At 42.8% G+C, this 27,852-nt stretch overlaps 1 protein-coding gene across 1 annotated transcript; it reads right to left on the bottom strand.

The window, feature by feature from the left end:
* Positions 1-118: 118 nt before the first annotated feature.
* On the bottom strand, positions 119-26,612 carry LOC111139665 (butyrophilin like 9). The gene is made up of 10 exons (XM_022491991.1): positions 26,501-26,612; positions 24,589-24,939; positions 22,693-22,974; positions 15,445-15,573; positions 15,210-15,242; positions 14,910-14,930; positions 4,553-4,573; positions 4,310-4,336; positions 1,741-1,767; positions 119-881 (listed from the first exon to the last, which is right to left on the bottom strand). Exons 1-10 carry the CDS (start codon positions 26,610-26,612, stop codon positions 256-258), a joined length of 1,629 nt encoding a protein of 542 aa, XP_022347699.1. The 3' UTR covers positions 119-255.
* Between the last annotated feature and the right edge of the window lie 1,240 nt (positions 26,613-27,852).

Genomic DNA, 27,852 nt, shown 5'->3' with positions numbered 1-27,852 from the left:
TGCTTACTCCTACCATACACACAAATGAGCTTTGGAATGCCCTCTACTCATTAAAGAAAATCATATAATATATATGCATACACCTATAGGCAAAGTTTCCTCTTTTTTTTTTTTTCCCCCTCTGCTGTGCAGTCTTTAGCCTTTGCTGACATTTTGGTGATGTTTCCTCCACTCTAGAGGAAGTGGGAGAGCAAATCCCAGCCAGGGATCCGGGAAGCTGCCAAAGAACCTTGCCAGAGCAGGCAAGAGAGTGCCTCACCACAGGTCCAGGGTGGGATCCGAGGGCTCATAGGGCTGTAACCAGGTATCAAGCTCATCCTCTTCAAGGATGCGTGTCCTTCTGACAGGCAATGGGCAGATGGTGAGGGGATCTGGGTGTTCACTACCGTCGTGAGCTCTGGGTCTGAAATACGCACAGAGCGTCCCTGAGAAGGTGTCTGTGAAGGTGAAGATGTGGGAGCCGTCTGACACGTTGAAGAAGGACAGTTTTCCTGCCTCCCAATCCAGGAAGATGCCCACACGCCGCGGCGGCACACGTAGGGTGAGCGCAATGCGATGTGGGTCCAGGATGAAGTACTCACAGCGGTTCCACAGCCCCAGCACCCAGTAGCCGTTGGCTGGGCTTAGGTGCACCTGCCCCGTGCGCGGCACGGAGGCCAGACACACACCGAGGAACCAGCGGCTGCGCCTGCCCACATGCACTTCCCAGTAGTGGCAGCCAGCAGAGAAGCGCTGACAGCTCAGCACACACGTCTGCTCAGAGAACCGCTGGGGGTCCCCCACCACGGGACCGAGCTCTGCTCTGCAGGAGGACACGCTCTTGCCATCCTGGGAGACTTCCAGGCTGCGGTGCGCGGAGGCCGGATCAAGGGTTACGTTCACTGTGCAGGGGCGCAGAATTAGTGCCTCCGAAGGGCGGTTCTGGGCCCTGCCTGCCCCTTCCCGACAGGTAAACCTCTAGCGCTCCTGCTGGTCACTCCCACTCCTGAAACCACCCCTGTGTACCAAAGCAGCTCACAAGGTGCTTCTGAGCACTTCAAAGCCATTGGAAGAATCCTATTTCTTTCCTGAACTGGAAGTTTCCTAACTGCCATACTAGGTGCCATGGAGAGCAGACATAGAAAACAAGGTAGATTCGTGGGGATGGAGAATTGGGGATTTCCCCCCAATTCCTGGCCAACGGGAAGGGGCTCCAGGCTTCAACTCCTCACTGATGGCACCACCCAATGTGACCTTGAGATCATCATGTGAGCTCTGAGCCTCAGTTTTATAGCAATGTTAGGATTTTGAAACTGAAAGGGACCTCTGAGATCATCCAGTCCAGTGCCCTGCTCTCCAATACCCCACCCCTCAAAGCACACCCACTTGATAGATGGGAACCCCAAGGATCTCTTCTGTCCAATGAGAGGTTCCTACAAACTAGCCCTAACAGTCTTCCTACCAGATGGAAACAAACCTAGTAAAACCCAGAAAATAATGTGCTTTTAGAAGATGTGTGCACACAAAAAAGTGCATGTGTAAGTATAATCAGATGTGTGCATGCAAGTATGTATGTGTATACATGTAGGCATACATGTTGTGTTGTGTATGTGCAAAAGTGGGCTTCTGTGTTTGTGTGTGTAGGCTCCATACTTGACTCCTGGACAGATCCTTCCTCCAATCTCAGATCTTTCCACCTCCCTTCTGTTTAAGATCCAACAAACCCCAGTCACAAGGTCACAGTTCCTTGACTTCAGTTACCTGCATATTGCTGGGCTGCTCTCCACTCTGAAACCAAACAGAAAGAAAAAAAGAGACTCAAAGATCTGGGTCAGTAACTCTGCAACCTTGAGGGAGGTTCAAAATGCATGAAGGATGCTACAAACCCAATGATCTCATTCCCCCCATGACAGCTAGTTGGAGTCCGGAATGGTCTGGGCTCACAATGGCATTTCTCTGGGAATTCAGGATTAGGTAAGGGCTAGTGTCAGTGCTGGGTTATACCAAATCTGCATGCAATCTAACCTACTGAAAAAGGCAGGAGAACAAAGCATGTGGGCAAAGAGAACCAAGGCAGGTTATTGGGATGCCTTTAAGGTTGCACAAGAAATTTTAATCTCTGACCAGCAGGTTCAGTCTGAGGAAGTCTGGCTGAGCATGGCTCCTGTCCTAAAATGTCCTTTAGGTACCCTGTTTTGCCTCCTTTCTTAACATAAACCATTCTGGATGGATTTCTGTTTTATTTTATCTTATTCCACTTTATAACAAAGAGATCAACAAGTCACAAAATAGCAAAAGTAAAAGAAGTTTTCAGAGCTCCGTAAATTTACAGCAGAGCCCTTAAACCCTGGGTCTACATCAGAATAACTAGTAGAACTTTTAAAAACATATAGCTCTTGCATAGAATAACTCAATTCTATAAAGATGTTGATTCTTTCTAAATTCATCTGTAAATTCAAAGGAATCCCATGCAAAACTGCTTTTGGATTTTTTAAAAGGAATTTTGTAAACGTATTCTAAAATTTAAAATGGACCTAAAAAGATCCACTCATTTTTAAAAGGAAGCAGAAATGCAGGAAAACTTGTACTTTTGGGTACTATAAAAGCCCTAACAGTGAAAACAATGAAGTAATAGGTGGTCGACCGATAGACCCATCTACACATGAGAACCAAATATGAACTAAAGGCAATACCCACATCGATGGGGAAATCACGGTCGGTGTAGTAGATGGCACTGGGAAAACTGACTCACTATATGAAGAAATACAGCTGTATTCTCACCTGGCACCAAATAAGATGACAAACTTCAGATGATTTAAAGACATATACATAAGACATGTAAAGTGAACAGAAGAAAGTGGAAGAGATTATCTTTATGACCTACGTGTTAGGAAGGTTTTCTTCAACAGAACTTCAAAAACATATGCCATAAGGTACAAATTTGATGCATATGTATCTGTATAAGGATATTAATCCCTCACTGGTATTAAACACTGTGAATTCCTTCTTCTAGTCTGTCACCTGCTATTAGCTACATCCTTGGTTTCCCACTGAAAAGAAACCATTAATTTTGATAAAATCGAATTCATTAAACTTTTACCTAATGACTTGTGTTTTTGAGACTTTGTTGGTGTGTATTTATGTATGTCTATATATATGTCAATATATATGACATATATGACACTATATATTGTCATTATGTACATATATATGTCATGTTCCCTTGAATCAATAAAAGAAAGATAGCAACCTCATACTAAAAACAGCCAAAAGGGGCACCTGGGTGGCTCACTTAGTTAAGCTTCTGACTTTTTATCTTGATCTCAGGTTCATGAGTTTGAGCCCTGCATTGGGCTCCACATGGGGGCATGGAGTCTGCTTTTTAAAAAAAAATGGCCAAAGGATAAGAATTGGCAATATTTAAGAGAGGAAGCCCCAAAAGTCATCTGGCATATGAAGAGATGCCCAAACTTAGTGTTCAGAGGAGAACAGACTGAAAGAACAATGAATAATCACTCATCCCCATCAAGCGGCTAACTCAGAAAGTGGCTTATACGGGATGTGGGCACATGGAGTCTCCATGCACTGCCAATGGCAAGATGATGGCACTGCCTCTGGGGGATCCCTCTCTCCCACTTACTGACATATCCCCTATAGGCCAGCAACTCCCTCCCTGGGTATACATCCCAGAGAAATCCCCACATAAAGCCTGAAGGTGACAGATTTGAGGCTGTTCATCCAGTGTTGTGTGTGGTGCTGTGGAGTTAGAGGCAGGCTGGATATCTATTTGAAGAACATGGCTGGCTAACATGGAGTACACTGCAGCAAGGAGACCCAGACCAGATATGGTAGCAGGGATGGATACCAAAACACAGCGATGAGTGAGAAAAGCAAGGAACAGCACACGACCGTAGACATCATTTACAGAAACGAAAATGCTTGTGCACAAAGCTGAAATTCACCTTTTGTAAGAATCCATACAAAGTAAACTACACATCAGACTGTTTGCTTTATGTAGGGAAGGGGGAAGGGATAGGGAAAAATATTTTCATATAGAGTAACATGCCCATTCTAGACCCACAAGGATCTAGGTGATTCTGATATGCAACCAGAATTGGCACCAATGGTTTATAATATGCTTATACCTCAAAACAATATAAAAGTTAATAGGAAGCAAAACTTGAATATAACCTCTAGTAAGTGACATACATTAATACATGCCATTTGCCTGTAGAAGAAGCCAGAATGAAGTATGGTTCGTTAGTCAGAATGAGTGACTCTGATGTTGAAATGTAAAGAGGATAATGGGAGGGAGATGAGCTTCACTCACCAGCCTGGCCTTCAGCCCTTCTCCAATCTGAAGCAGCCATGGAAAAACAGAATTAAAACAGAAGGTCAGTGCTGCTTCCCTACTCCCACATTGCATTTTGCACCCACCCTTGCCCTTCTCCCCTTTCTCCTGCCACCCACATGCTGGCAGGGTTCCATCTTGGGCATCATACCTGGTTGGGAAACGAGAAATCAGATGCTAAAAGGTGGACAAGAAGAAATAACCTGAAGAGGGGTCACTTACCAAGTTCTGTCTGAAGCTTTCCTGTAAGCAAAACACAGAAAACATCAGTCTTTGGGGGAGGGGAACCACCATCCCAAGGTAGTTAGGTCCCTGGGAGGAGGTTCCTTACTCTTCAACCACTGTTCACCCCAGTCCCAGCTTAGTCTCTGTACCACCCATCTGCATGATTCTTATGCCTCATTCTATTCTTTGCTCTAAGACAGAAATCTGCACAGGGCTAGAAAAGGAAAACAGGTCATGGTACTGAGAGGTCTCTTCCCGGGGCTCAAGTCTAGTTTGAAAGGCTACTGTTCATCTGCCCTGAAATCAGAAACTTTTCCTGAGGAGGAGGTCCTTCATGAATCCGGGCACTGAGCACAGCCTATGTAAACCTCAGGGTCACTGACTGGGCACATTATTTAAAGGACTGGGAGGACATCACACTCAATTATTCCCTCTGGCCATATGTTAAGACTTTGATATTTTGCCACTAGGAATGCATTCCTTTGAATCACCACTTTCTGTCTTTTTTTATTTTTTTTTTTACTTTTTTTTGATGATTATTTATTTGAAAGAGAGAGAGAGAGATAGTGAGAGAGCACGAGGAGGGGAGAGAGGGAGAAGCACCCTCCCCACTGAGCAGGAAGCCTGATGTGGGATTCAATCCCAAGACCCTGGGATCATGACCTGAGCCCAAGGCAGATGTTTAACCAACTGAGCCACCCAGGTGCCCCTCTTATGTCTTGTTTTAAAAGTAAATCATTCTGACTAGAGACTTGGGAAGATAGTGAAGTAGGAGGATACTGAGTTCACCTCCTCCATTGTTTTCAACTAGCTATCACCCATATCCAAGACTGGCAGAGAGATCTGAAGATTGGCAGAAAAAATTCCACAACTAAATATAGAGACAAGACTGCATCTGAAAGGTGAGGATGTTCAGAAAAGTGGAGAGAGCAGGGAAATGGGCCCTCACACCAGGAGCTTACACAGGAAAGACTGATCTCCATAACACTTCGGCTTGAAAACCAGAAGGGCTGGATTCTGTGAGTTTATAATACCAGTGGGACTTGAAGTCTGGTGCTTTAAAAGTCAGCTGACACAGCACTGGGTGAGCCCAGAGGGCAAGTGATAGCTGGCTTTAAGGAGACAGCAGCCCACACAGAAAGGGAACACAAAAATGGCAGTATACACAACACTGGGGGCAAATGGGAGATTTGTTCATAATGATTTTGGAGCATGTTAGGGGACTTCAAAAATGAGGGAGTTGGCAGGCACTATTTCCCTCTCCTGAGCCCCCAGCATGAACACAGAGCCAACTGTGGGAGATTGGGGCTGCACAGACACTTCCTACTTAACCCATTAGCAGTGTGCCATGCCTACAAGTTCTCCTGAGGACTAGCCCACACTAAGCCAGCTAGCTTTGACCATGGGCTCAGAGGAAATATTTTTTTTTAATTTTTAAAAAAGATTTTATTTATTTAATTGAGAGACACAGTGAGAGAGGGAACACAAGCAGGGGGAGTGGGAGAGGGAGAAGCAGGTTTCTGACCGAGTAGGGAGTCTGATGCAGGGCTCAATCCCAGGGTCCTGGGATCATGACCTGAGCTGAAGGCAGACGCTTAACAACTGAGCCACCCAGGTGCCCCGAGGGGAAATATTGTTAAAGCCACATGACCCCTAGCCATGCACCCCCAAGCAGCACCATGCACCGGCCCCAGCTGCACCCAGCCATTCTCGTGTTCTGCAGCCAGTCTCACGGCCCCAGCAGCTCCAGCAAACAACCACCAGCTACTGCAGTGCTTCAGGGGGTCGGTCCAACATAGGACCAGTGGCCCAGTGCAAGTTTTGCTAACACTGCAGCCCCGCTCCTAAGTTCCCCAGCAGGCACACTCCATCAGAGCTGGCCTTCCTGGGTCCTACTAACACCACAGAGAGCAAGCACAGCCCACAACAGCCAACAGGCAGAGGACCACTGCAAATGACCACTCTAAAAGGAAAAGTGATTCGGGACGCCTGGGTGGCTCAGTTGGTTAAGCGGCTGCCTTCGGCTCAGGTCATGATCCCAGCGTCCTGGGATCGAGTCCCACATCGGGCTCCTTGTTCTGTGGGGAGCCTGCTTCTCCCTCTGCCTCTGCCTGCCACTCTGTCTGCCTGTGCTCACTCTCTCTCTCTCTTTCTGACAAATAAATTTAAAAAAAATAAAAAAAAATAAAAGGAAAAGTGATTCAAACACAACAGCAGGGTGTAAGCAACACACATAAGATATTCTCCCAACTTTCATAACAGACAGAAACACACACAGAGAGGCAGACAAAATGAGGAGACAGAAAAATTTATCACAAATGAAAGAACAGGCCAAGGCCAAGGCAGAGATCTAAGCAAAACAGATAAAAGTAACATGTCTGACCAAAAATTTAAAGCAATGATTCTAAGGAACTCACTGGACTTGAGAAAAGACTGAAAGACATGAATGAGACCTTTAACACAGAGATAAGGAAAAACATAGCAGAGATAAAGGGCATAATAAATGAAATGAAAACATGTTTGATGGAATGAACAGCAGGCTGAAAGATGCAAAAGAATGAATTAGTGACCTAGAAGATAGAGTAATGGAAAGCCAATAAGCTGAACAAAAGAGAAAGAAAAGTATTGTGCAAAATGAAAACAGACTTAGGGAACTCAGTGACAGCATCAAATGTAGTAACATTTGTATTATAGGAGTCCCAGAACAGAAAGAGAGAGAAAAGGGGGCAGAAAATTTATTTAAAGAAATAATAGCTGAAAACTTCCCTAATCTGGGGATGAGAACAGATATGCAGTCCAGGAGATACAGAGAACTCCCTTCAAAATCAGTAAGAGCAGACCCAACCAAGACATACAGTAATTAAATTCACAAAATATATTATAAAGAAAAAATTTTCAAAGCAGCAAGACAAAAGAAACCAATAACTTAGAAGAGAAAATCAATAAGACTATCAGGACATTTTTCAACAGAAACTTTGCAAGCCATGATATACTCAAAGTGCTAAGTGGAAAAGATCTGCAGCCAAGAATACCCTATCTAGCAAGACTATCATTCAGAACAGGAGAGAAAAAGACCTACCCAGAGAAATGAAAATTAAAGGATGTCATGACCACTAAACAAGCTCTGCAAGAATTATTAAAATAGACTCTTAAACAATGAATCTTGGAACACTGAAAAAATAAAATAAAAAAATTTTTTAAATACTTTATTTATTTATTTGACAGAGATCACAAGTAGGCAGAGAGGCAGGCAGAGAGAGAGAGAGGAGGAAGCAGGCTCCCCGCCGAGCAGAGAGTCCGACGTGGGGCTTGATCCCAGGACCCCAGGATCACGACCCGAGCCGAAAGCAGAGGCTTTAACCCACTGAGCCACCCAGGCACCCCAATAAAATAAAAATTTTAAAAAAGAACTTAAGAACAACACCTTTAGAAGAGCTTTTTTTTTTTTGCAATAATGAAGTATTTTAAATCAGAAAAAAACAAAATAGACTCTTGAGGAAGTGGTATATATATAAAATGGAATATTACTCAGGCATAAAAAGAATGAAATCTTGCCATTTGCAAGATATAGATGAACATAGATGGAGCTAGAGAGTATTATGTGAAGCAAAGTAAGTCAGCCAGAGAAAGACAAATACCATATGATCTCACTCATCTGTGGAATTCAAGAAAGAAAGCAAAGGAGTAAAGGGGGATAAAGACGGAGAGGCAAACCAAGAAACAGGTCTTAACTACAGAGAAAAAACTATGGCTACCAGAGGGGAGGTGGGTGGGAGATGGGTTAAATACATGATTAGGATTAAGGAGGGCATTTGGTGTGATGAGCACTGGGAGGTATATGGAATTGTTGAATCACTATATTGTTCACCTGAAACTAACATTACAGTGTATGTTAACTGACTGGAATGTCAATAAAAACAACAACAACAAAGACACAGGGTGACAAAATGGGTTAAAAAAAAATAAGACCATCGACCATCTATATGCTACTACAAGAGACCCATCTTAGGGGCGCCAGCATGGCTCAGTCCATTAAGCATCGGCCTTTGGCTCAGGTCATGATCCCAGGGTCCTGGGATTGAGCCCTGCATTGGTGTCCCTGCTCAGTGGGGAGCCTGCCTTTCCCTCTCCCTCTGCCCACCCATGCTCTCTCTCGCTCATTCCTCTCTTTTTTTTAAAAAAGAGAGACCCATTTTAGATCTAACACACCTGAGATTGAAAGTGAGAAGATAGAGAAACATGTGTCATTCAAATGGATGTCAAAAGAGAGCTAGAGTAGCAATTGTATTGAGTGAAACAGATTTAAAAGAAAGACTGTAAAAATTGATTAAAAATTGATTTAGAAGGACACTATATGATAATAAAGAGAACGATCCAACAAGAAGATATAACAATTTTAAATACTTGTATACCCCAAATGGGAGCACCCAAATACATTAAACAGTTGATAATGAACATAAAGGAACTAATCAGTAATAATACAATAATAGTAGGGGACTTTACTACCCTACTTACAGTGATGGACAGATCATCAAAACAGAAAGTCAATAAGAAAACAACAACTTTGAATGACACAATGGAACAAATGGATTTAATAGATACATTCAGAATATTTTATCCTAAAACAGAAGAATACACATTCTTTTCAAGTGAACAGGGAACCTTCTCCAGAGTAGATCACATACTAGGTCACAAATCAGGCCTGAAGAATTCAAGATCTAAGTCATACCATGCAACTTTTCTGACCACAATACTATGAAACTAGAAGTCAACCATAAGAAAAAGTCTGGAAAGACCGGAAACACATGGAAGTTGAAAAAAAATGCTACAAAACAATGAATGGATCAACCAGAAGTCAAAGAAGAAATTAAAAAGGACATAGAAACAAATGAAAATGAAACCAAAATGGTCAAAACCTTTGGGATGCAGCAAAGGCGGTCCTAAGAGGCAAATATACAGAAATACAGGCCTACCTCAAGGAGCAAGAAAAAGCTAAAAAAAAAAAAAAAAATCCTAACCTTTCATCTAGAGGAGCTAGAAAAAGAACAACAAACAAAACCTAAAGCCAGCAGAAGGAAAGAAATATTTAAGATGAGAGTAGAAATAAATGATACAGAAACTACAAAAACAATAGAACAGATCAATGAAACCAGGAGTTCTTTAAAATGTATAGCTCTCTAGCTATGCTTATCTAGAAAAAAGAGAAAGGAATCAAATAAATAAAATCACAAATAGGGGAGAAATAACAGCCAACACCACATATCATAAGAAATACAATCCCATAAGAGAATGTTATGAAAATAACTATAGCCCAACAAATTGAACGGTCTAGAAGAAATGGATAAATTCCTAGAAATATATAAAATACCAAAACTGAAAAGACAAGAAATGGAAAACTTGAACAGACTAATAACCAGCAAAGAAACTGAATCAGTAATCAAAAAACTCTCGACAGATCAAAATCACAATGAGATACCACCTCACACCAGTCAGATTGGCTAAAATTAACAAGTCGGGAAATAACAGATACTAGCAAGGAGGCAGAGAAAAGGAAACCCTCTTACACTGCTGGTGGGAATGCAAGCTGGTGCAGCAAATCTGGAAAACAGCAGGGGGTCTCCTCGAAAAGTTAAAAATACAGCCACCATAGGACCCAGCAATTGCACTACTAGGTATTTATCCAAAGGATACAAACATAGTGATTCAAAGGGCACATGCACCCCAATGTTTATAGCAGCAATGTCTACAGTAGCCAAATTATGGAAAGAGCTGAGACATCCATCAACAGATGAATGGATAAAGAAGATGTGGTCTATATATCTATAGTGGAATATTACTCAGCCATCAAAAAGCATGAAATCTTACCATTTTGCAATTATGTGGATGGAACTAGAGGGTATTATGCTAAGTGAAATAAGTGTATCAGAGAAAGACAAACACCATATGATTTTATTCATATGTGGAATTTAAGAAACAAAACAAGGGAACATAGGGGAAGGGAGGGAAAAATAAAATAAGATGAAATCAGAGAGAGAGACAAATCATAAATGACTCTTAACTATAAGAAACAAACTGAGGGTTGCTGGAGGGGAGAGGGATGTTAGGGTAATTGGGTGATGGGCTTTAAGGAGGGCACTTGATAGAATGAGCACTGGGTGTTCTATGCAACTGATGAATCACTGAATTCTACCTTTGAAACTAATAATACACTATATGTTAATTAATTGATTTTTAAGTTTTAAAAAATTCCCAATGAACAAAAGTTCAGAACCAGGGAGCTTCACAGTTAAATTCTACCACAAATTTAAAGATGAGTTAATACTTACTCTTCTCCAACTATTTTTAAAAATAGAAAAGGAAATTCATTCTTTGAGGCCAACATTACCCTAACAGCAAAACCAGATAAAGATACCAAAAGAGAGAGAGAGCACGATACACCAACATCCCTGATGAACATAGATGCAAAAATCCTCAACAAAATCTTAACAAACTGAATCCAACAATACATTAAAAAACTCATTCAACATGATCAAGTGAGATTTATTCCTGGGCTGCAAATGTGGTTCAACTTCTATAATCAATGTGATAAAACACATTATTAAAGAAAGAATAAGAACCATATGATCATTTCAATAAATACAGAAAGACAAAGTACAACAGTGATTCATGACAAAAACCCTCAACCAAGTAGGTTTAGAGGGAACATACCTCAACATAATAAAGACCATCTATGAAGAATGGGGAAAAAAAAAGTGAGAGCTTTTCCCTCTATGCTCAGGAACAAGACAGGGTTACCCACTCTAACCACTGTTATTTAACATAGCATTAGAAGTCCTAGCCTCAGCAAGCAGACAACAAAAATATATACAAGGAATCCAGATTGGCAAGGAAGAAGCCAAACTTTCACTCTTAGCAGATGACATGATACTTTAAACAGAAAATCTGAAAGACCCCAACCAAAAAAGTGCTAGAACTGATACACAAATTCAGCAAAGTTACAGGATATAAAATCAATGTACAGAAATCTGTTGTATTTCTATACACCAACAATAAAAAAGCAGAAAGGGGAATTAAGGAAACAATCCCACTTACAATTGCACCCAAGACAGTAGGATACCTAAGAACAAATCTAATCAAAGAGACGAAACACCTGTTCTCTGAAAACTGTAATACACTGATGAAAGGAATTGAAGATGACAGAAAGAAATGAAAAGACAGTTCATGCTGATGGATTGGAAGAACAAGTATTGTTAAAATATCTATACTATCCAAATCAACCTACAAATTTAAGGCATTCCATATCAAAGTACCAACAGCATCTTTCACAGAACTAGTACAAACAGTTCTAAAATTTGTATGGAACCACCAAAGACTCTGAATAGCCAAAGCCATCTTGAAAAGGAGAAACAAAGATTTGGCCAAAGCCATCTTGAAAAGGAGAAACAAAGCTGGAGGCATCACAATTCTGGACTTTAAGGTATAATGCAAAGCTGTAGTAATCAAAAGAGCTTGGTACTGGCACAAAAATCAAAGGAACAGAAAACCCAGAAATGAACCCAAAACTAAATGGTCCTTTAATCTTCAACAAAGCATGAAAGAATATCCAATGGGGAAAAGACAGTCTCTTCAACAAAACAACATGCAAAAGAGTGAAAGTACACCACTTTTTACACCATACACAAAAATAAATCCAAAATGGATGAGAGACCTAAAAATGTGTCAGGAAACAACAGAAATGCTTGAAGAAAACATAAGCAGAGAAAACACAGGTAACTTCTTTGGCATAGGCCTTAGCAACTTCTTCTAGATAGGTCTCCTGTATCAAGGTAAATAAAAGTAAAAACAAACTATTGGGACTTCATCAAATTGAAAGCATCTGCACAGCATAGGAGACAATCAACAAAACTAAAAGGCAACCCACTGAATGAGAGAAGATATTTGCAAATGACATATCTGATAAAAGGTTAGTATCCAAAATCTAGAAAGAACTTAAAAACATAATACCCAAAAACCAAATAATTCAATTAAAAAATGGGCAGAATGCAAAAAAAGTCCACGTTCTCCCAAAGAAGACAAACAGATGGCCAACAGACATGTGAAAAGATGCTCATCATCAATTCAACATCAGGGAAATGCAAATCAAATCTACAATATAATACCATCTCCCACCTGTCAGAATGGCTAAAATCAACAATATAAGAAACAACAGGTGTTGGTGAGGATGTGGAGGAAAAGGAACCCTCTTTCATTGTGGGTGTGAAAGCCACTCTCTTGTTTTGTTTTTTTTTATTGTGTTATTTAGTCACTATACAGTATGTCATTTGTTTTTGATGTAGTGTTCCAAGATTCATTGTTTACGTATAACACCCAGTGCTCCATGCCATACGTGCCCTCCGTAATACCCACTACCAGGCTCACCCATTCCCCTAATCCCTCTCCCCTTTAAAACCCTCAGTTTGTTTCTCAGTCCACAGTCTTTCATGGTTCATCTCCCCCTCTGATTTCCCCCAACTCACTTTTCCTTTCCTTCTCCTAATGTCCTCCTTGTTATTCCTTATGTTCCACAAGTAAGTGAAACCATATGATAATTTATTTTCTCTGCTTGATTTATTTCACTCAGCAAAATCTCCTCCAGACCCGTCCATTTTGATGCAAAAGTTGGGTATTCATCCTTTCTGATGGCTGAGAAATATTCCATTGTATATATGGACATCTTCTTTATCCATTGGTCTGTTGAAAGGGATCTCAGCTCTTTCCACAATTTGGATATTGTGAACATTGCTGCTATGAACATTGGGGTACATACGGCCCTTCTTTTCACTACATCTCTATCTTCGGGGTAAATACCCAGTAGTGGAATTGCTGGGTCATAGGGTAGCTCTACTTTTAATTTTTTGAGGAATCTCCACGCTGTTTTCTAAGTGGCTGCAGGAACTTGTATTCCCATGAACAGTGTAAGAGGGTTCCCCTTTCTCCACATCCTCTCCATTTGTTGTTTCCTGCCTTGTTAATTGATAAAGTCCCTCTTGAAAACAGTATGGAGGTTCTTCAAAATGTTAAAAATAGAACTACCTAATGATTCAACAATGGCACTAGTGGGTATTTACCCAAAGAAAACAAGAATGCTAACTGAGGGGGATACATGTACCCCAATACATGGGGTACATGTACCCCAGTACTGTTTATAGCAGTATTATTTACAATAGCTAAGGTATGGAAGCAGCCCAAGTGTACCTCGATTGATGAATGGATAAAATAAGATGTGGTATACATACATACATGTATGTATATATAATGGAATATTACTCAGCCACAAAAAATGAATTCTTGCTATTTGCAATATCATGGATGGAACTAGAGACTAGAGAGTATAATGCTAACAAAAATAAGTCAGAGAAAGACAAATACCATATGATTTCATTCATGTGGAACTTAAGAAACAAAACAAAGGGAAAAATATAGAGAGAAAATATTACATATATTCATATATATATGAAATATATATAGAGAAAGACAAATCAAGAAACAGACTCTTAATTATAGAGAACAAAGTGATGGTTATCAAAGGGGAGGTGGGTGGGGATTTGGGTTAAACATGTGATGGGGATTAAGGAGTGCACTTATTTGTATAAGCACAGGGTGAGCTATGTTAGTGTGGAATCTCTATATTATACATGTAAAACTAATATTACACTGTATGTTGATTAACTGGAATTAAAATAAAAACTTTAAAAAAAGTAATCCCTCATGGGAAAGTCAACACTGTGCTCTAATTTAGACTATGGTGTTAATTATTTTTTATAGTAGGCCTTCCGAAGGACCAGGTGGACTACAAAACAAGCTTCTCAAACCTCGTAATTTCGTCTAGAATTTCACTGGGGCATACAAGGTGGTTCTTGAGGTCTTCCCCACCCCATCTGCCCCCACCCCGACACCATGGTTCAAGTCCTCTGGGGAGAAAAGCGAACCTGATAAATTAGTCACACTTCGGTGTAAATTAAAGCTGCCTTCCTTCCCAGTGGCATTCGCATTAAAAAGAGAAAGATGTCCTAGGAAGGTGAACCGGTGGGAGTAAATGTTTAATGGTGGAATTGTAAACAAATCGTGTAATTTGCAGGAAAGGGGCAGGCCCGGTCTGTGGGAGAGTCTGAAGTCAGACCTCCGTGGCAGCTGCACGGGAATCCTGTGGAAGTGGAGAGGTGGGAGGCGCAGAAGGATGGATTTAGAATTACATTGTTGTCATCCGCCGCTCTCCACTGGGCGCCTAAAGCTACTGAACACTTTCCACCGCGCACGCACCGGGTTACCCCACTAGTCCGCAGCCAGCACTGTGGGCACGGCACCCAGAACCTACCCAGTTCCGCTGTGAGTCTCTCTGGAGAAGAAACGGAGAAAAGAGGAAAATCTCAATGGATGAACACTCCGGCGTCACTCCCCTAGAGCGCACAGACTCGGTCCCCGTGCGTTCTGGGGAACCAGGACCGGCTGCGTGCGTTGGAGGAGTGGACTTGGTGGCGGGGGCAAGTGGCACCCTGCTCCCAAGTACCCCGGGGTCTGAAGTCCTTACCTCCCCGACCCACCAAGTCCTCCCCCTCCTCCCACCACTTTCTGTTACTTAGGGAAACGGGCAGAATGCGCCCCTCTCCCTGCTTACCTTTGTCCTTCTCAGCCTGCTTTCTCAGCTTTTCTGAAAGGTCAAGGGAAGGCGGGCGTAGGTGAAGGCGAGTGCCCGCCCTTCTTCTGCAGGTCCCACCCCAGCGCCGCGTAGCCGCGGAACCGCGTCTCCTGGGTGCCCCTTCCGCCTCCAGCACTTTCTTCCCAGCAAAGCGCGCGCCAGGCGGGAGACCACCCTCACATACCCCCACCCCCCAGTCCAGTCTGCCCTGTACCTTGGCACCGCCGTTGCTTCTGAAAGAAGCACAGCGCCAGCGTCATGAGGAGAGCCAGGAGGAGAGGCAGTGCCACCAGCGTCCCGAGGAAAGCCCTCTTCCAAGGGGAGCCTCCGGGTAAAAATGCATCTGGAAAACACCTCACAGGGAGCTGTTTCGCTCTAGGAGCCACTAAACACTTCAGGGACAAGCCTATTCTACACCTAGCGTGCCGAAAAGCCTTCCAAGCCGGCAGGCGTTAAACCTCGTGGGCAATCTGTAAAATGGGCACGAGGGTGGCTGCACCTGCGCTCCGCGCAGCTCTCCGCGAGGAGGACCCCAGGACTAGGGGTGGACTTAAGCCACGATAGGAAAATACAAACTGAAGGGTATGGAAGGGAAGGACTGACGGATCCCACCCACTCCCCCAGCTTTTAACTTCTGGGATCTTGGCCCTGTCCGCACCCCTCCACCCTAAACCTCTCCCCACAATTGTCCTACTTCTGAAGAACACGAAAATGGAAGGTGTTAGTATCCGAAAACCAGAGAATTATTGCTCTGTACCCACACGGTTAAACCCACAAGTCATTTTCCCTGCCTTTTTTTTTTTGAAAAATTAAAATTATCTTTATATTTATGCAGAAAATCCTTAAAAAATAAAAAGTGTCCGAATGGAACAAAGAAATCTACCAATATTTCAGGATACAAAATCAAAATACAAACATCAACTTGGAGTTTGTTGCATTAGCAACAACTTAAAAATGATATTTTTTTCAATACCAGTTATATATTATCAAAAATCTTAAAATACTTCAGAAGAATTTTATGATAGGTGATCTTTTTCCCACTTCTTGCAAACACTTGCTTCTAGTTCTCATCACAGCATTGGAAGAATTGGCTCACTGGGGAGGCTTTGTCCTCAGGCAGGATGTGGCCGAGGCCCTCTCCCACAGGGGCCAGTGTGCAAAGAAATACACAAGCAAAATGGAAAGTAACCCTTTAGAAACTCCTGTGGCAATTTAACATAATAATTTGGTGTCTGGAAGATTATTATTTTCAAAAATGATGGTTTTTATCTCAGCGGTCTTTTTAAAAAATGTATTTTTTCCTTTTTTATTGTAGTAAAATATAAAATTTACTATTTTAACCATTTTTAAAGGTACAATTCAATGACATTAAGTTACTTTCACATTGTTGCGGATCATCAACACCGTCCATATCCAGAACTCTTTTGGCCTCCCACACTGAAATTCTACCCCTTAAACACAAACTCCCCATTTTCTGCTCCCTACCCACCTTGGATGCCAGCAACTGGCAACTTCTATTCTACCTTCCGTCTTTACAAATTTGACTACGCTAGGTACCTCCCTTTAAGTGAATCAAACAATATTTGTCCTTTGGTGTCTGGCTAATTTCATTTAGCATTATGTGGTTCTATTTTTCTTTTTCACTTTAATTTTTCTAGTAGCGCATTTTTATTGACTTGTACAAAAGTATTGGGCCACAAGGGATTGGTCCTTCGCTACAGTTGGTATATGGAGCTCTGATCTGTAGGTTAAGAGCAAGGGCTCCAGGTTCAATGCCTCCCAGACTTGCTAACCTCTACTGTGTCCCCTTGTTCAAGCTTCTCCTGCCTCCTTCCTCTTTCCCCAATGACCATACACGTTCCCATTCCCATCGCTGGAACTTTGCGTTTGCTATTCCCTCTACCTGAATGTGCTCCTCACAGACATGCACGTGAACCACATCCTCTTTTGAAAAGGATAAATGCAAATAGAAAGAGAAAGAATTGGATTTGGAAAGAGATGCCCTCCTTTACCCTTTTCTTAGAACATTTCCTCATAAAACTCAAAAAACCTTTTCTCTCTCCCTCTGAGATATATGTAAATGTTTTTGAAAGCTATATAAGCTCTTGCTAGCTTTACAACCCAGAAATGTTTTTAATTAATTACTTATTTATTTATTTTAATTTTTTTAATTTTATTTTTTCAGTGTTCCAAGATTCATTGTCTATGCATCACACCCAATGCTCCATGCAATAGTGTCCTCCTTAATACCCACCACCAGGCTCACCCAACCCCCCAACCCCTCTCCTCCAAAACTCTCAGCTTCTCAGAGTCCACAGTCTCTCATGCTTCATCTCCTTCTCTGATTTACCCCAACTCACTTTTCTTTCTTTTGCCTAATGTCCTCCATGTTATTCCTTATGCTCCACCAGTAAGTGAAACCATGTAAGGAGTTCAGAGCCATTTCTTTGAAATGTAAATATCAAGAAGAAGGTGTCCCTATGTCCTATCTCATGGGGGTTTAAGGTGCCTGGCTCCAAGTTGTGACTATATGCTTGTCGTAGAGATAGAAGCCACTCTATTTTTCCTCTGGATAACACAATTAGCTAACCCGAAAAGCCACCCCAACAACACAGTACATTTTCAATAAACTATGTGTGACTTGTGGTGTTGTTGGGTCCTCTTACTCAGTGACAAGTTATCATTTAGAAGGGTCAGATTTCTTCTTGTTATTCTATAGTTGACCCTTGAACAACACACATTTGAACTGCGTGGGTCCACATAGATCTATTTTTTAATATAAATACAATACAGTACTCTAAATGTATTTTCCCCTTCTTAAGATTTTCTTTTTTTAAAGTTTTTATTTTAATTTCAGTTAGCTAACATATGCTATAATATCAGTTACAGTTGTACAATATAGCGATTCAATACTTCCATACATCACCCAGTGCTCATCACTACAAGCCCTCCTTAACCCCCATCACCTGTTTAACCTATCTCCCTGACTGACCTCCCCTCTGGTAACCATCAGTTTGTTCTCTGTAGTTAAGAGATTGTTTCTTGGTTTCTCTCTCTCCCCCCTCTCTTATTTTATCCCTTTGCTTGTTTGTGTTGTTTCTTAAATTCCACATACAAATGAAATCATATGGTATTTGTCTTTCTCTGACTTATTTTGCTCAGCATAATACCCTAGATCCAACTATTTCCTTGCAAGATAGCGAGATTTCATTCTTTTTATAACTGAACAATGTTCCAGTGAGTGTGTGTGTGTGATTTCTTCTTTATTCATTCATCAACCGATGGACACTTGGGCTGCTTCCATATTCTGGCTATTGCAAATAATGTTGCTATAAGCATCAGGGTGCATGTACCCCTTCTACTTAGTGTTCTTGTATCCTTTGGGTAAATACCAAGTAGAGAACTTACAGGGTCATAAGGTAGTTCCATTTTTAACTTTTTCAGCAACCTCCATACTGTTTTCCAGAGTGGCTGCACCACCTTGCATTCCCAGCAACAGTGCAAGAGGGTTCCCCTTTCTCCACATCCTTGGCACCATCCATCATTTCCTGACTTGTTACTTTTAGCCATTCTGACAGGTGTGAGGTGACATCTCATTGTAGTTTTGATTTACATTCTTCCAATGATGAGTGATGTTGAGCATCTTTTCTATTTTGTTTGTAGTTTCCATATAATTTATTTCTGCTCTAGTCTTAATTATTTCCTTCCTTCCACTGGCTTTCGATTTTGTTTGTTCTTTCTCTAGCTCCTTTAGGTGCAGGGTGAAATCATTACCTTTGAGCTTTTTCTTGCTTCTCAGAGTAGGCCTGTATGGCTGTAGACGTCCCTCTCAGAGCCACTTTTGTGGATCCACCAGACGTTTTATTAGACTATTGTGGTTCCATTTTTGTTTGTTTCCATGTACTTGTTAAGTTCTTCTTTGATTTCCTGGCTGACCCATTCGTTTGTTTAGTAGCACGTGTTTTTTTGTGTTCTCTCCAGATTTTGTCTCCTTGGCTTCAACTTTCACAGCATTGTGGTCAAAAAAGTTACGTGGTGTGATTTCAATCTTCTTGAATTTGTTGAGGTTTTTTGGTCTGCTAATATGTGATCTATTCTGGAGAATGTTCTGTGTGTACTTAAAAAGAATATGTGTTCTGCTATTTTAGGATGGAATGTTCTGAATACATCTGTTAAGTCCATCTGGTCCCGTTCGTCTTTCCAAGCCATTGTTTCCTTGTTGATTTTCTGTTTAGATGATCTGTCCATTGATGTAAGCGAGGGGGGGAGTTACTGTCCCCTACTCTTATTGTATTACTATCAATGCATTCTTTTATGTTTATTATTAATCAGTCATCTATTTGTGTGTTCCTATGTTGGGTACATAAATATTTACAATTGTTTATCTTCTATTTGTATAGACCCCTTTATTATTAAATAGTGTCCTTTGTCTCTTTTTACAGTCTTTGTTTTAAAGTCTGCCTTTTCCAAGATAAATATCATCGCTCCAGCTTTCTTTCGACATCCCCGTGCATGAGAGATGTTTCTCCATCCCCTCACGTTCAATCTGCAGGTGTCTTTGGGTCTAAAATGGATCTCTTGTAGGCAGCATCTAGATGGGTCTTGTCTTTTATCCATTCTGCCACCCTTTGTGTTTTGATTGGAACGTTTGGTCCATTTACATTCATGGTTTTCCTTATCTCTGTGTTAAGTGTCTCAGTCATGTCCTCTAGTCTTTTCTCAAATCTGGTGAGTATACTTATGATCATTCCTTTATTTTTTTCCCCTAGTTTCCTTAAAGGTATATTGGATTTTTTTTATTAACATATAATGTGTTATTTGCCCCAGGGGTACAGGTCTGTGAATCATCAGTCTTACACAATTTACAGCACTCACCATAGCACATACCCTCCCCAGTGTCCATCACCAAGCCACCCTATCCCCTCCCCACCTCAGCAGCCCTATGATCATTGCTTTTTTTTAATTTCTTTTCAGCGTAACAGTATTCATTGTTTTTACACCACACCCAGTGCTCCATGCAATCCGTGCCCTCTCTAATACCCACCACCTGGTATGATCATTGCTTTAAATTCTCTGTCATACATGTTACTTACATCTGTTTCATTTAGTCCTCTACCCTGGCTTTATCCCATTCTCCCATTTGTGATCAATTTCTCTGTCTCCTCATTTTGTCTGCCTCTCTGTGTCTATTTCTGTACGTTAAGAATGTCTTCTGCTTTTGAAAGCAGTGATTTTATGAAGAGTAGGTCCTGGAGTGCCCTGCAGGATAATGTTCCCTGTTCACGAGGAACTAGCACTTTAGCAAACCATCTTATGTGTTCTACTTATGCCTTGCTGTTGGGTCTGGCCCCTTTTCTTTTCAGTGTAGTTGTCTACCCTCACTCTCCTCCTGCTGTGGGTGTGCTTGCTCTCGGTGACGTCAGTGAGACCCAGGCATGCTGGCTCTGAGGGTGTGTGCCCACTGGGGAACTTGGGAGTGTGGTGGTGATGTTAGCAGTATTTGCATTGGGCCATGAGTCCAATGTCCAGAATCCTAAAGCACTATGGTGACTGGGAGCTCTTGCCAGGCTGGTCGGGGTACAAGGCTGGTCATAGTGCTCGATGATGGCTGGATGCGGCTGAGCCTGACATGTGAGGGTGGCTGGTGGTGCTCGTCTGGGCACTGCACCACAGCTGGGCTGGGGGTGTTGTGGCAGCTGTGCACCTGTTGGCTAGACAGGGTGCATGGGCAGCTTTAACAAAATTTGCCCTGAACTCTGGGTCAAGATAATAACTGTGTATGCAGCCCCACCTCCCGCAGGTGGCTCTGTGTTTATGCTGGGGTCGGGGGAGGAAGATGGCACTTGCCACCTCCCTTATTTTTAGAGAAGTCCCCCAACACTCTCTGAAATCAGGATGAACAGATCTGACTCCCATTTACCCCAGCTTTGCGCAAACTGCCTTTTTTACATTGCCTCTCTGTGCAGTCTGCTGTCTCCCTGAAGGCAGTGACCCAGCTGTCACTCACACTGCAAGCCAGTGCATGGTCAGATGACTTTTAAAGCTCCAGGCTCCAAATCCCACTGTTTTTACAAACTTACAAACTTAAAGACAAACGTTATGGGAAAGAGTCTTCCCTGGGTAAACTCCCTGGTACAAGGGCCCATTTTTCTGCCCTCTCTGTGCATGCAGCCTCCCTCTGCCTTTCTGACCTTCCCAACCTCTCAGCTGTAGCTTCTTCTCTATATTGAGCTGTGGAGTTTCTGGTTTATTGACTGGGATGTGGATGGCATCTAGTTGTAGATGTGGGACGGGAGGAGCTCAGGGTCCTCCCACTCGACCATTTTCCCAAGATCCTCTCTCCCTTATGGTTTTTAAAAATAGCATCTTCTGGGTGCCTGGGTGGCTCAGTGGGTTAAGCTGCTGCCTTCGGCTCAGGTCATGATCTCAGGGTCCTGGGATCGAGTCCCACATCGGGCTCTCTGCTCAGCAGGGAGCCTGCTTCCCTCTCTCTCTCTGCCTGCCTCTCTGTCTACTTGTGATCTCTGTCTGTCAAATAAATAAATAAAATCTTTTAAAAAAATAAAAATAGCATCTTCTTTTCTCTAGCTTACCAGATTGTAAGAATACAGCATATAATACATACAGAAAATCTGTGTTAAGCTTTTCTATTTATGTTAACAGTCAACAGTATATTATTAGTAGTTGAGTTTATGGCTTTCAGAAGTTAATAGGGGGATTTTCAAATGTTCAGGGCAGAGGGTGGTGAGCACCCTTAACCCCCCGAATTGTTCAAGGGCCAACTGTAACATAACTATTTATTTGTACCAATGTGAAGAATGACCAAAAGTTAGGTTTATCCTCAAGACTTAAAACAACTAGTCATGAACATTAAACCCTTCAATGTGTGCCTCATAATAAGACTTGGGTCCTAGATAATGGCCTCACCCTTCAACTCATTGCCTAACTATCTTCTTCCCTAACCTGCCACTTTTAAATCCACATGCACACCTCACCACACCTTAGCACCCTTCCCAGCTTCATTTTTCTGTACAGCACCTAATATCTTCTAATCTAATGATACAATTCACTCTCTTGTTTATGTTTCCCCCACAGAAATGTGAACCTGAGGGCAAGGGTTTGCAGCACATTACTTACAAATATCGTTTGGGGGATGAAATTAGGAACACATGGGCTCTCGTGATGACCTCTAACGAGTAGTTTCTGGGTTTTAGGGCAGAGACTTTGGTGCATAATGTTGATTCTGTGGGGCCTCCCCAGCATACTGTTTGGGAGAGTGTAAGCTGTTGTACTCCCAGTAGGTTCCTCATATCCAAAGAGCTGACTTCTCAGGTGTCAAGTTTAGTCCACCCCAGAGACAACCAGTCTCCAGTACCATTGTGCCCTTTTAGATTACCTTTGGAACAATGCGCATGGAGAATATGGTGGATAGGAAGATGAGGGCTAGTCAGCATCTACTCACCTGCTATCTGGATGGTGAACTCTTTCTTCTGGAGCAGGAGAGAGTTCTGGATGGAGCAAGACACATTGCTATGGGCATCTCCTTGGACAACCACAGATGTTTCCAGATTGAACAGGCCCTGAGCATCCTGGACAATCGTTTCCATCTCGGGAGGTAAGCACTGTCCTTTATGATCTTTCCACTGAGCCTGGGGTTTGGGGTACCAGCCACTGGAGCTGCACCTCAGCTGAACACCTCCCTTCTTGAAGCCCTCAAGGGAAATGCGAGGGTCTGAGCCCAGCCCTGGGAGAGGCAGGAAGAGTGGGAAAGATCAGCCTCCTTCCTAGAAGGTGTACATGAAGTTCATGCTACCAATGCAACGTCTGCAGTCATCATAAGGTATCACAAACTGTGACTGCTCTTAACACACACGTAGGCTCACAGCCCCCAACTTTGATCTATGAATGACAGTCTAAATTTGTGGTGGGACATGGGGTAAATGCCCCATGGGGTGGAACATGGGTAGGTGGGACATGGAAATAGTAGTACCCACGAGGGACATTTGGAGATATTGGTGGGGGGGGCATTTGGCTAAGAAGGGGTCCTGGCATTTCATCATATTACACAAGAGACTGTCCCCTGAAGTAAAGAAAAATACCACCCCACATTTCCATAGATTGTCCTCTGTCTCTCTTGAATCCCACCAGAGTTCAGGTACCTGTGTTCCACACACTCTTTCGTCTCCCCATCCTGTAGAGCTAACTTCATATTTTGAATATGCAAAACATTGATATGTTTAAAGAGCAATACTGTAAAAAATGTACATCAGGAAAGCCCCAGACCTTTCTCCATCCTCTCCAACCATTGCTCCCTCCTCCCCTTTAGGCAGCCAATTCCATGAGTTCCTAGTGCATCCTTCCTGTGTTCCTTTCATGCAGTGTTGCTTTTTTCTTACACCAAAGTTTACGTGCTATAGAACCTCTTCTGCCCCTTGCTTCCTAGAGCCCCCTCCTCATTTTTGGGGGGTGTGTAGTGTGGATCACTTCATTGTGTGATGGACCATACTCAACACCTTTGCTTAGATATTTAGATATCTTCCTCTTGTGACCTTTACAAAGGATGCTACAAAGATTAAACTTATATGTACGCCCTTTTGCTGTTGGAGCTGTGGGAGGCTTATCTTCAGGGTAAGCTCCTAGAGGTGGGCTGCAGTTCAAATGGTGGATGTATAGGCAGTCCTGTTAGCTATTGCCAAATTCCTGTGCACTGGAGCTTTGCTTTGCTTTCCATCACCAGGATACAAAGCAGAGGCCTTCTTCCCCACAGCTCCACCAAGGGTGTATGGTTAAACTGTTAGTTTTTGCCAATCTCACAGGTAAAAATTGCATCTCAGTGTAGCTTTAATTTGCCTTTCTTTCATGATGGGTAAGGGTGATCATCTTTTTTATGTTTAAGGGCCATTTGTGTATCTTTTGTGAACATTTATTTTGTTCAATTTATAATGAATCTTCCTTTTTAATAGTTTTTTTAAAAAATAGATATGGGGTACACTATGGAGTATTATGCCTCCATCCATCTCCCCGTGTCCTCCCTGATATTCCTTATGCTCCGCAAATAAGTGAAACCATTTGATAATTGGCTCTCTCTGCTTGACTTATTTCACTCAGCATAATCTCTTCCAGTCCCGTCCATGTTGCTACAAAAGTTGGGTATTCATCCTTTCTGATGGAGGCATAATACTCCATAGTGATCCCTGTCTGTCAAATAAATCAATAAATAAATAATCTTTAAAAATAAATAAATAAAATTTTAAAATAGATATGTTTTCCCCTTTTCTGTGTTTCTCTGTCTACTCTTGAGCAAAGCAGCTCTGTCCAAATAGACCCTTTACTCTGTCTCTTTGGCCAGGTCACATACCTGCTACCTCCAGTTCCCAGACGGCTTCCTTGGAGAAGCTGCTGGAGAGGAAACGGCACCCGTACAGGCCCTCATCAGCAGGAACGACACCACGGAGCCGCAAGTTCACACTTCCATCCATGATATAATCCTTGATGAGTTTCGTCCTGTTCTGGAACTGTGCCATTTGCTGGCTGTAGAGCTCTTGTCGCCCCTGGTACAGGTGCACCACGTCAGAGGTCTGACTCCGGAACCAGCGGATCTCCATATCCTCGGCATCCAGGTATGGTGACAGGTGGCACGAGAACTCCACCTCTTCCCCAACGAGTGCCAGGATGGGCTCCCCGGGGCCTACCACCCTGACCTCCTCCTCTAGGACAAGAAGCCAGAATGACAACTGGAATCAGCTTTCACCCAAGGTAAGTTTATAGCACATTCCTTTGCAGCTCAGCAATCTACAGTAAACCATCCAAATGACAAAAGACACTTTGCAAGACAATTGGCTTTGGCTTTCTGAACATGTAATTGTCATGAGTATGCCAGGTGAAAATATACACAAAGGATATTACAACCAGGTACAACATGCGGTGCTGGACTAGTAATTGGTTTGAACCAACCAGCTGCAAATGTTTCCTTAGGGACAATTACATAAATATGGCCAGGACATTAAATGAAAAAGAATCTTGGACCAAAAAAAGCAAGTTTCAAAACAATATGTACACTATTCTCTTATTTGATTAAAAAATGGCATGTTTGCATAAAAACATGGGCAGAAAAAAAGGTCCAAAAAGACATATACTGAATGGTTCTTGGTGGTAATTTCTGTAGGATGGGAATAGATATGTTCCTGTTTTTTTCCTTATCTGATTTTCTAATTTTTTATAATGCACGTGTACAGTTCCTGTAATAACAAAGAGTATTAACGTAATCTATGGGGGTTCCTTGTGTCATGGGTTTTTTCTATCTAAAGGCCAAATCTGGTCTTCAAGATTTTTATTTATCAAAATTTTTTAAATTTGATCATCCTCTTAAATGGTGCCTCCTTGTGGCTCCTCTACTCCCTATTTTCTGCCATTCCCCTGAGGGTGGCTATTCCTGGCACAGTCCCTTTGCATGTGCTGTTTCCTGCCACTCAGGATGCCTTCAGTATTCTTTCTGGCTTCACCTTTTCTTGTACCTCCTTTTCTTTCTTTGAAACTCTGCTAAAACCCATTCCCAAAGCTTCCCCTTCATGGATTCCTCCCATCCTTCACTTTGCTCATAGACCATGGCAGTGATGTTTATTGTTGCTCACTCCATTTGAAACCTTGTTGCCCACTGGGTACAGCCCCAACACCCTCCCTACCAGCTTCCCTTTCTAGGTTCTCTCAAGCTGTCTCTTCCCCCCACACTTGATGCCTGCCCCTTTTCCTGGGGGCATGGACTGCCTCAGTTTACCCTCCATCTGTCATCTTCCTGGAAATTATGTATCCTTCAGGAGTCTACTCAAGCAGTACCTCCTCTCTAGTGTTCTTCTTGGCTTTCTGGAAAAAAACAAATTTCTCTCTTAGGTGTGCTTACAGATCTTTGGATATGTTTCTCTGACAGCCGTATCGCTGAACGCTTTTATGTTCTATCTCCTACCCTTGACCTTCTTGAGGACCTGGGATGTGCCTGGTCATTTTGGTGTCTCTGGTTTCCAGCTCAGGGAATCAGAGAATTGCATTTGCTTAATTAGTTTATACTCTCTGTTGGCTGCTTCCTTTGTGAGAGATGTTGAGCCTGAGGTCCTCCCTGTCCTTCAGAAGCTACAGTTTATATGTGAGAGTATGGGGGAGGGCCTGATACAGCCCAGGGGGCTGTGGATCTCAGCCCTGGGAGCCCCTGGCGGGAGGGAGGCGAGAAGCTGAGGTGCTCATGGCCCGGCTGGCTGGGCCACAGATTTGACAACTACCTGAGTTCAGCTTTCCGGGCTGGAGGAGAAGAAAGAGATGGGTGAGGAAGAAGACACTGCTGGGGAGAGGCCCTCTCTGGCAGGAGTCTGGGAAGACTGGGAAATCCACCATTTCTTCTCAGCGGCGGGGGCCCCTGGAGAGGAACAATGAGATGCAGAAATGGAGCAGGAGAGCTGGAACACAGACCAGCAGGCCTGATGTCTGTTGCAGCTTCAATTTTTTTTTTAATAATAGTTCCTATCAATCTCAGGGCCTTCTTTTAAACCATGGCTGGATGTGAGAGCTGCTTCTAATTTTACCAGGTGTCACTGCTGACCTTGGCGCAGACTCATGGAGCTGCGAGGGGACAAGGCCAAAGGGTCCCAGAGGAAGCAGTTTCTTGGCTTTGCATTGTTTAGAGTCAGGAATAGAGCCACACATTGTGTGGGGGCTCCGCTAGGATTAAGTGCCTTTCCCCAAACAAAGGGAAACCTATAAGGTCTCAGAGTTATTTTCGTTCTCCCTGCCCCACTTCCCTTTGGCCTGGAACATGAGGTCCACAAACAGGGGAACAAACACGGAGTTCTGGTCTTTCAGAAGTGGGATGCAGCCTGCCAGCTCCCACCACAGCTGAAACACCTTCCTCCGGGCCCGAAACCTTAGGTGGAGGCTTCGAGAGTTCAGCTGTGGCTGTCCCTACCCCTTCCCAGGCCACATTAACAGACTTGTCTCATCTAGGGACATCACCCATTCGTGACCCACTCGACCCAGCCCTGGCACAGGTGAGGGCTGTCGCCTTTCAGTCCTGAAACCCCTTTGGGACCTGGGATGACATCTCACTGTCTGATAGCCAGTGAGCCTGGGCAACCCATACATCTTGGGATACATTCAAGCTTCTCCACATGTCTCCTCTGTTTAGTGGTGGGACTTTAGGCAGATTCTATAACTGATGGAACCTTGATTTCTTTGCCTGAACGATGGAAGAAACCAATGCCAACTCAAGGGGTCATTAAGCCTTCCCTGGGAGGACTAGGTGCTCTTTAGTAAATAGAAGCCAGAACTATCAGCCTTTGCCACCACCTTCCAAACATCTCGCTCTCCATCTTTAGACTGTGCACTCTCCTTTCACTTCAGTTTAGCACCCACGAGGGGAAGACAGATTTCTTCAGCTCCCCCCAATCTCCCCATCTCCCCTCTTCTGCCACCTCACCCCTTTGCTTCATTCTCCTTCTCCTGAAAACGTGTTCTTGATGTCCTGTGGCTGCAAAGCCCTACCCACATAGTAATCGCATTACCAGGGTGTAGAAGAAAGACTTTAGAAGCTGCTGGGTCATGTAGCAGAAGAGTGGTCAGAGGAAGTATGCAGGCGAGT

The sequence above is a fragment of the Enhydra lutris genome, unplaced genomic scaffold, assembly GCF_002288905.1.
Source record: "Enhydra lutris kenyoni isolate GAN:26980312 unplaced genomic scaffold, ASM228890v2 scaffoldscaffold112, whole genome shotgun sequence".
Classification (NCBI taxonomy): domain Eukaryota; kingdom Metazoa; phylum Chordata; class Mammalia; order Carnivora; family Mustelidae; genus Enhydra; species Enhydra lutris.
Note: the sequence above shows the minus strand (reverse complement) of the source record. Positions and strands in the feature narration are given on the sequence as shown.

Coding starts and splice junctions, on each gene's coding strand:
- LOC111139665 (XM_022491991.1), bottom strand. CDS start 26,612: ATGGTGGATTTCCCAGTCTTCCCAGACTCCTGCCAGAGAGGGCCTCTC. Junction 15,574..22,692: donor GTTCACCATCCAGATAGCAG/GTGAGTAGATGC, acceptor GGTGTTTTCCAG/ATGCATTTTTACCCGGAGGC. Junction 15,243..15,444: donor GAAGCAACGGCGGTGCCAAG/GTACAGGGCAGA, acceptor TTGACCTTTCAG/AAAAGCTGAGAAAGCAGGCT.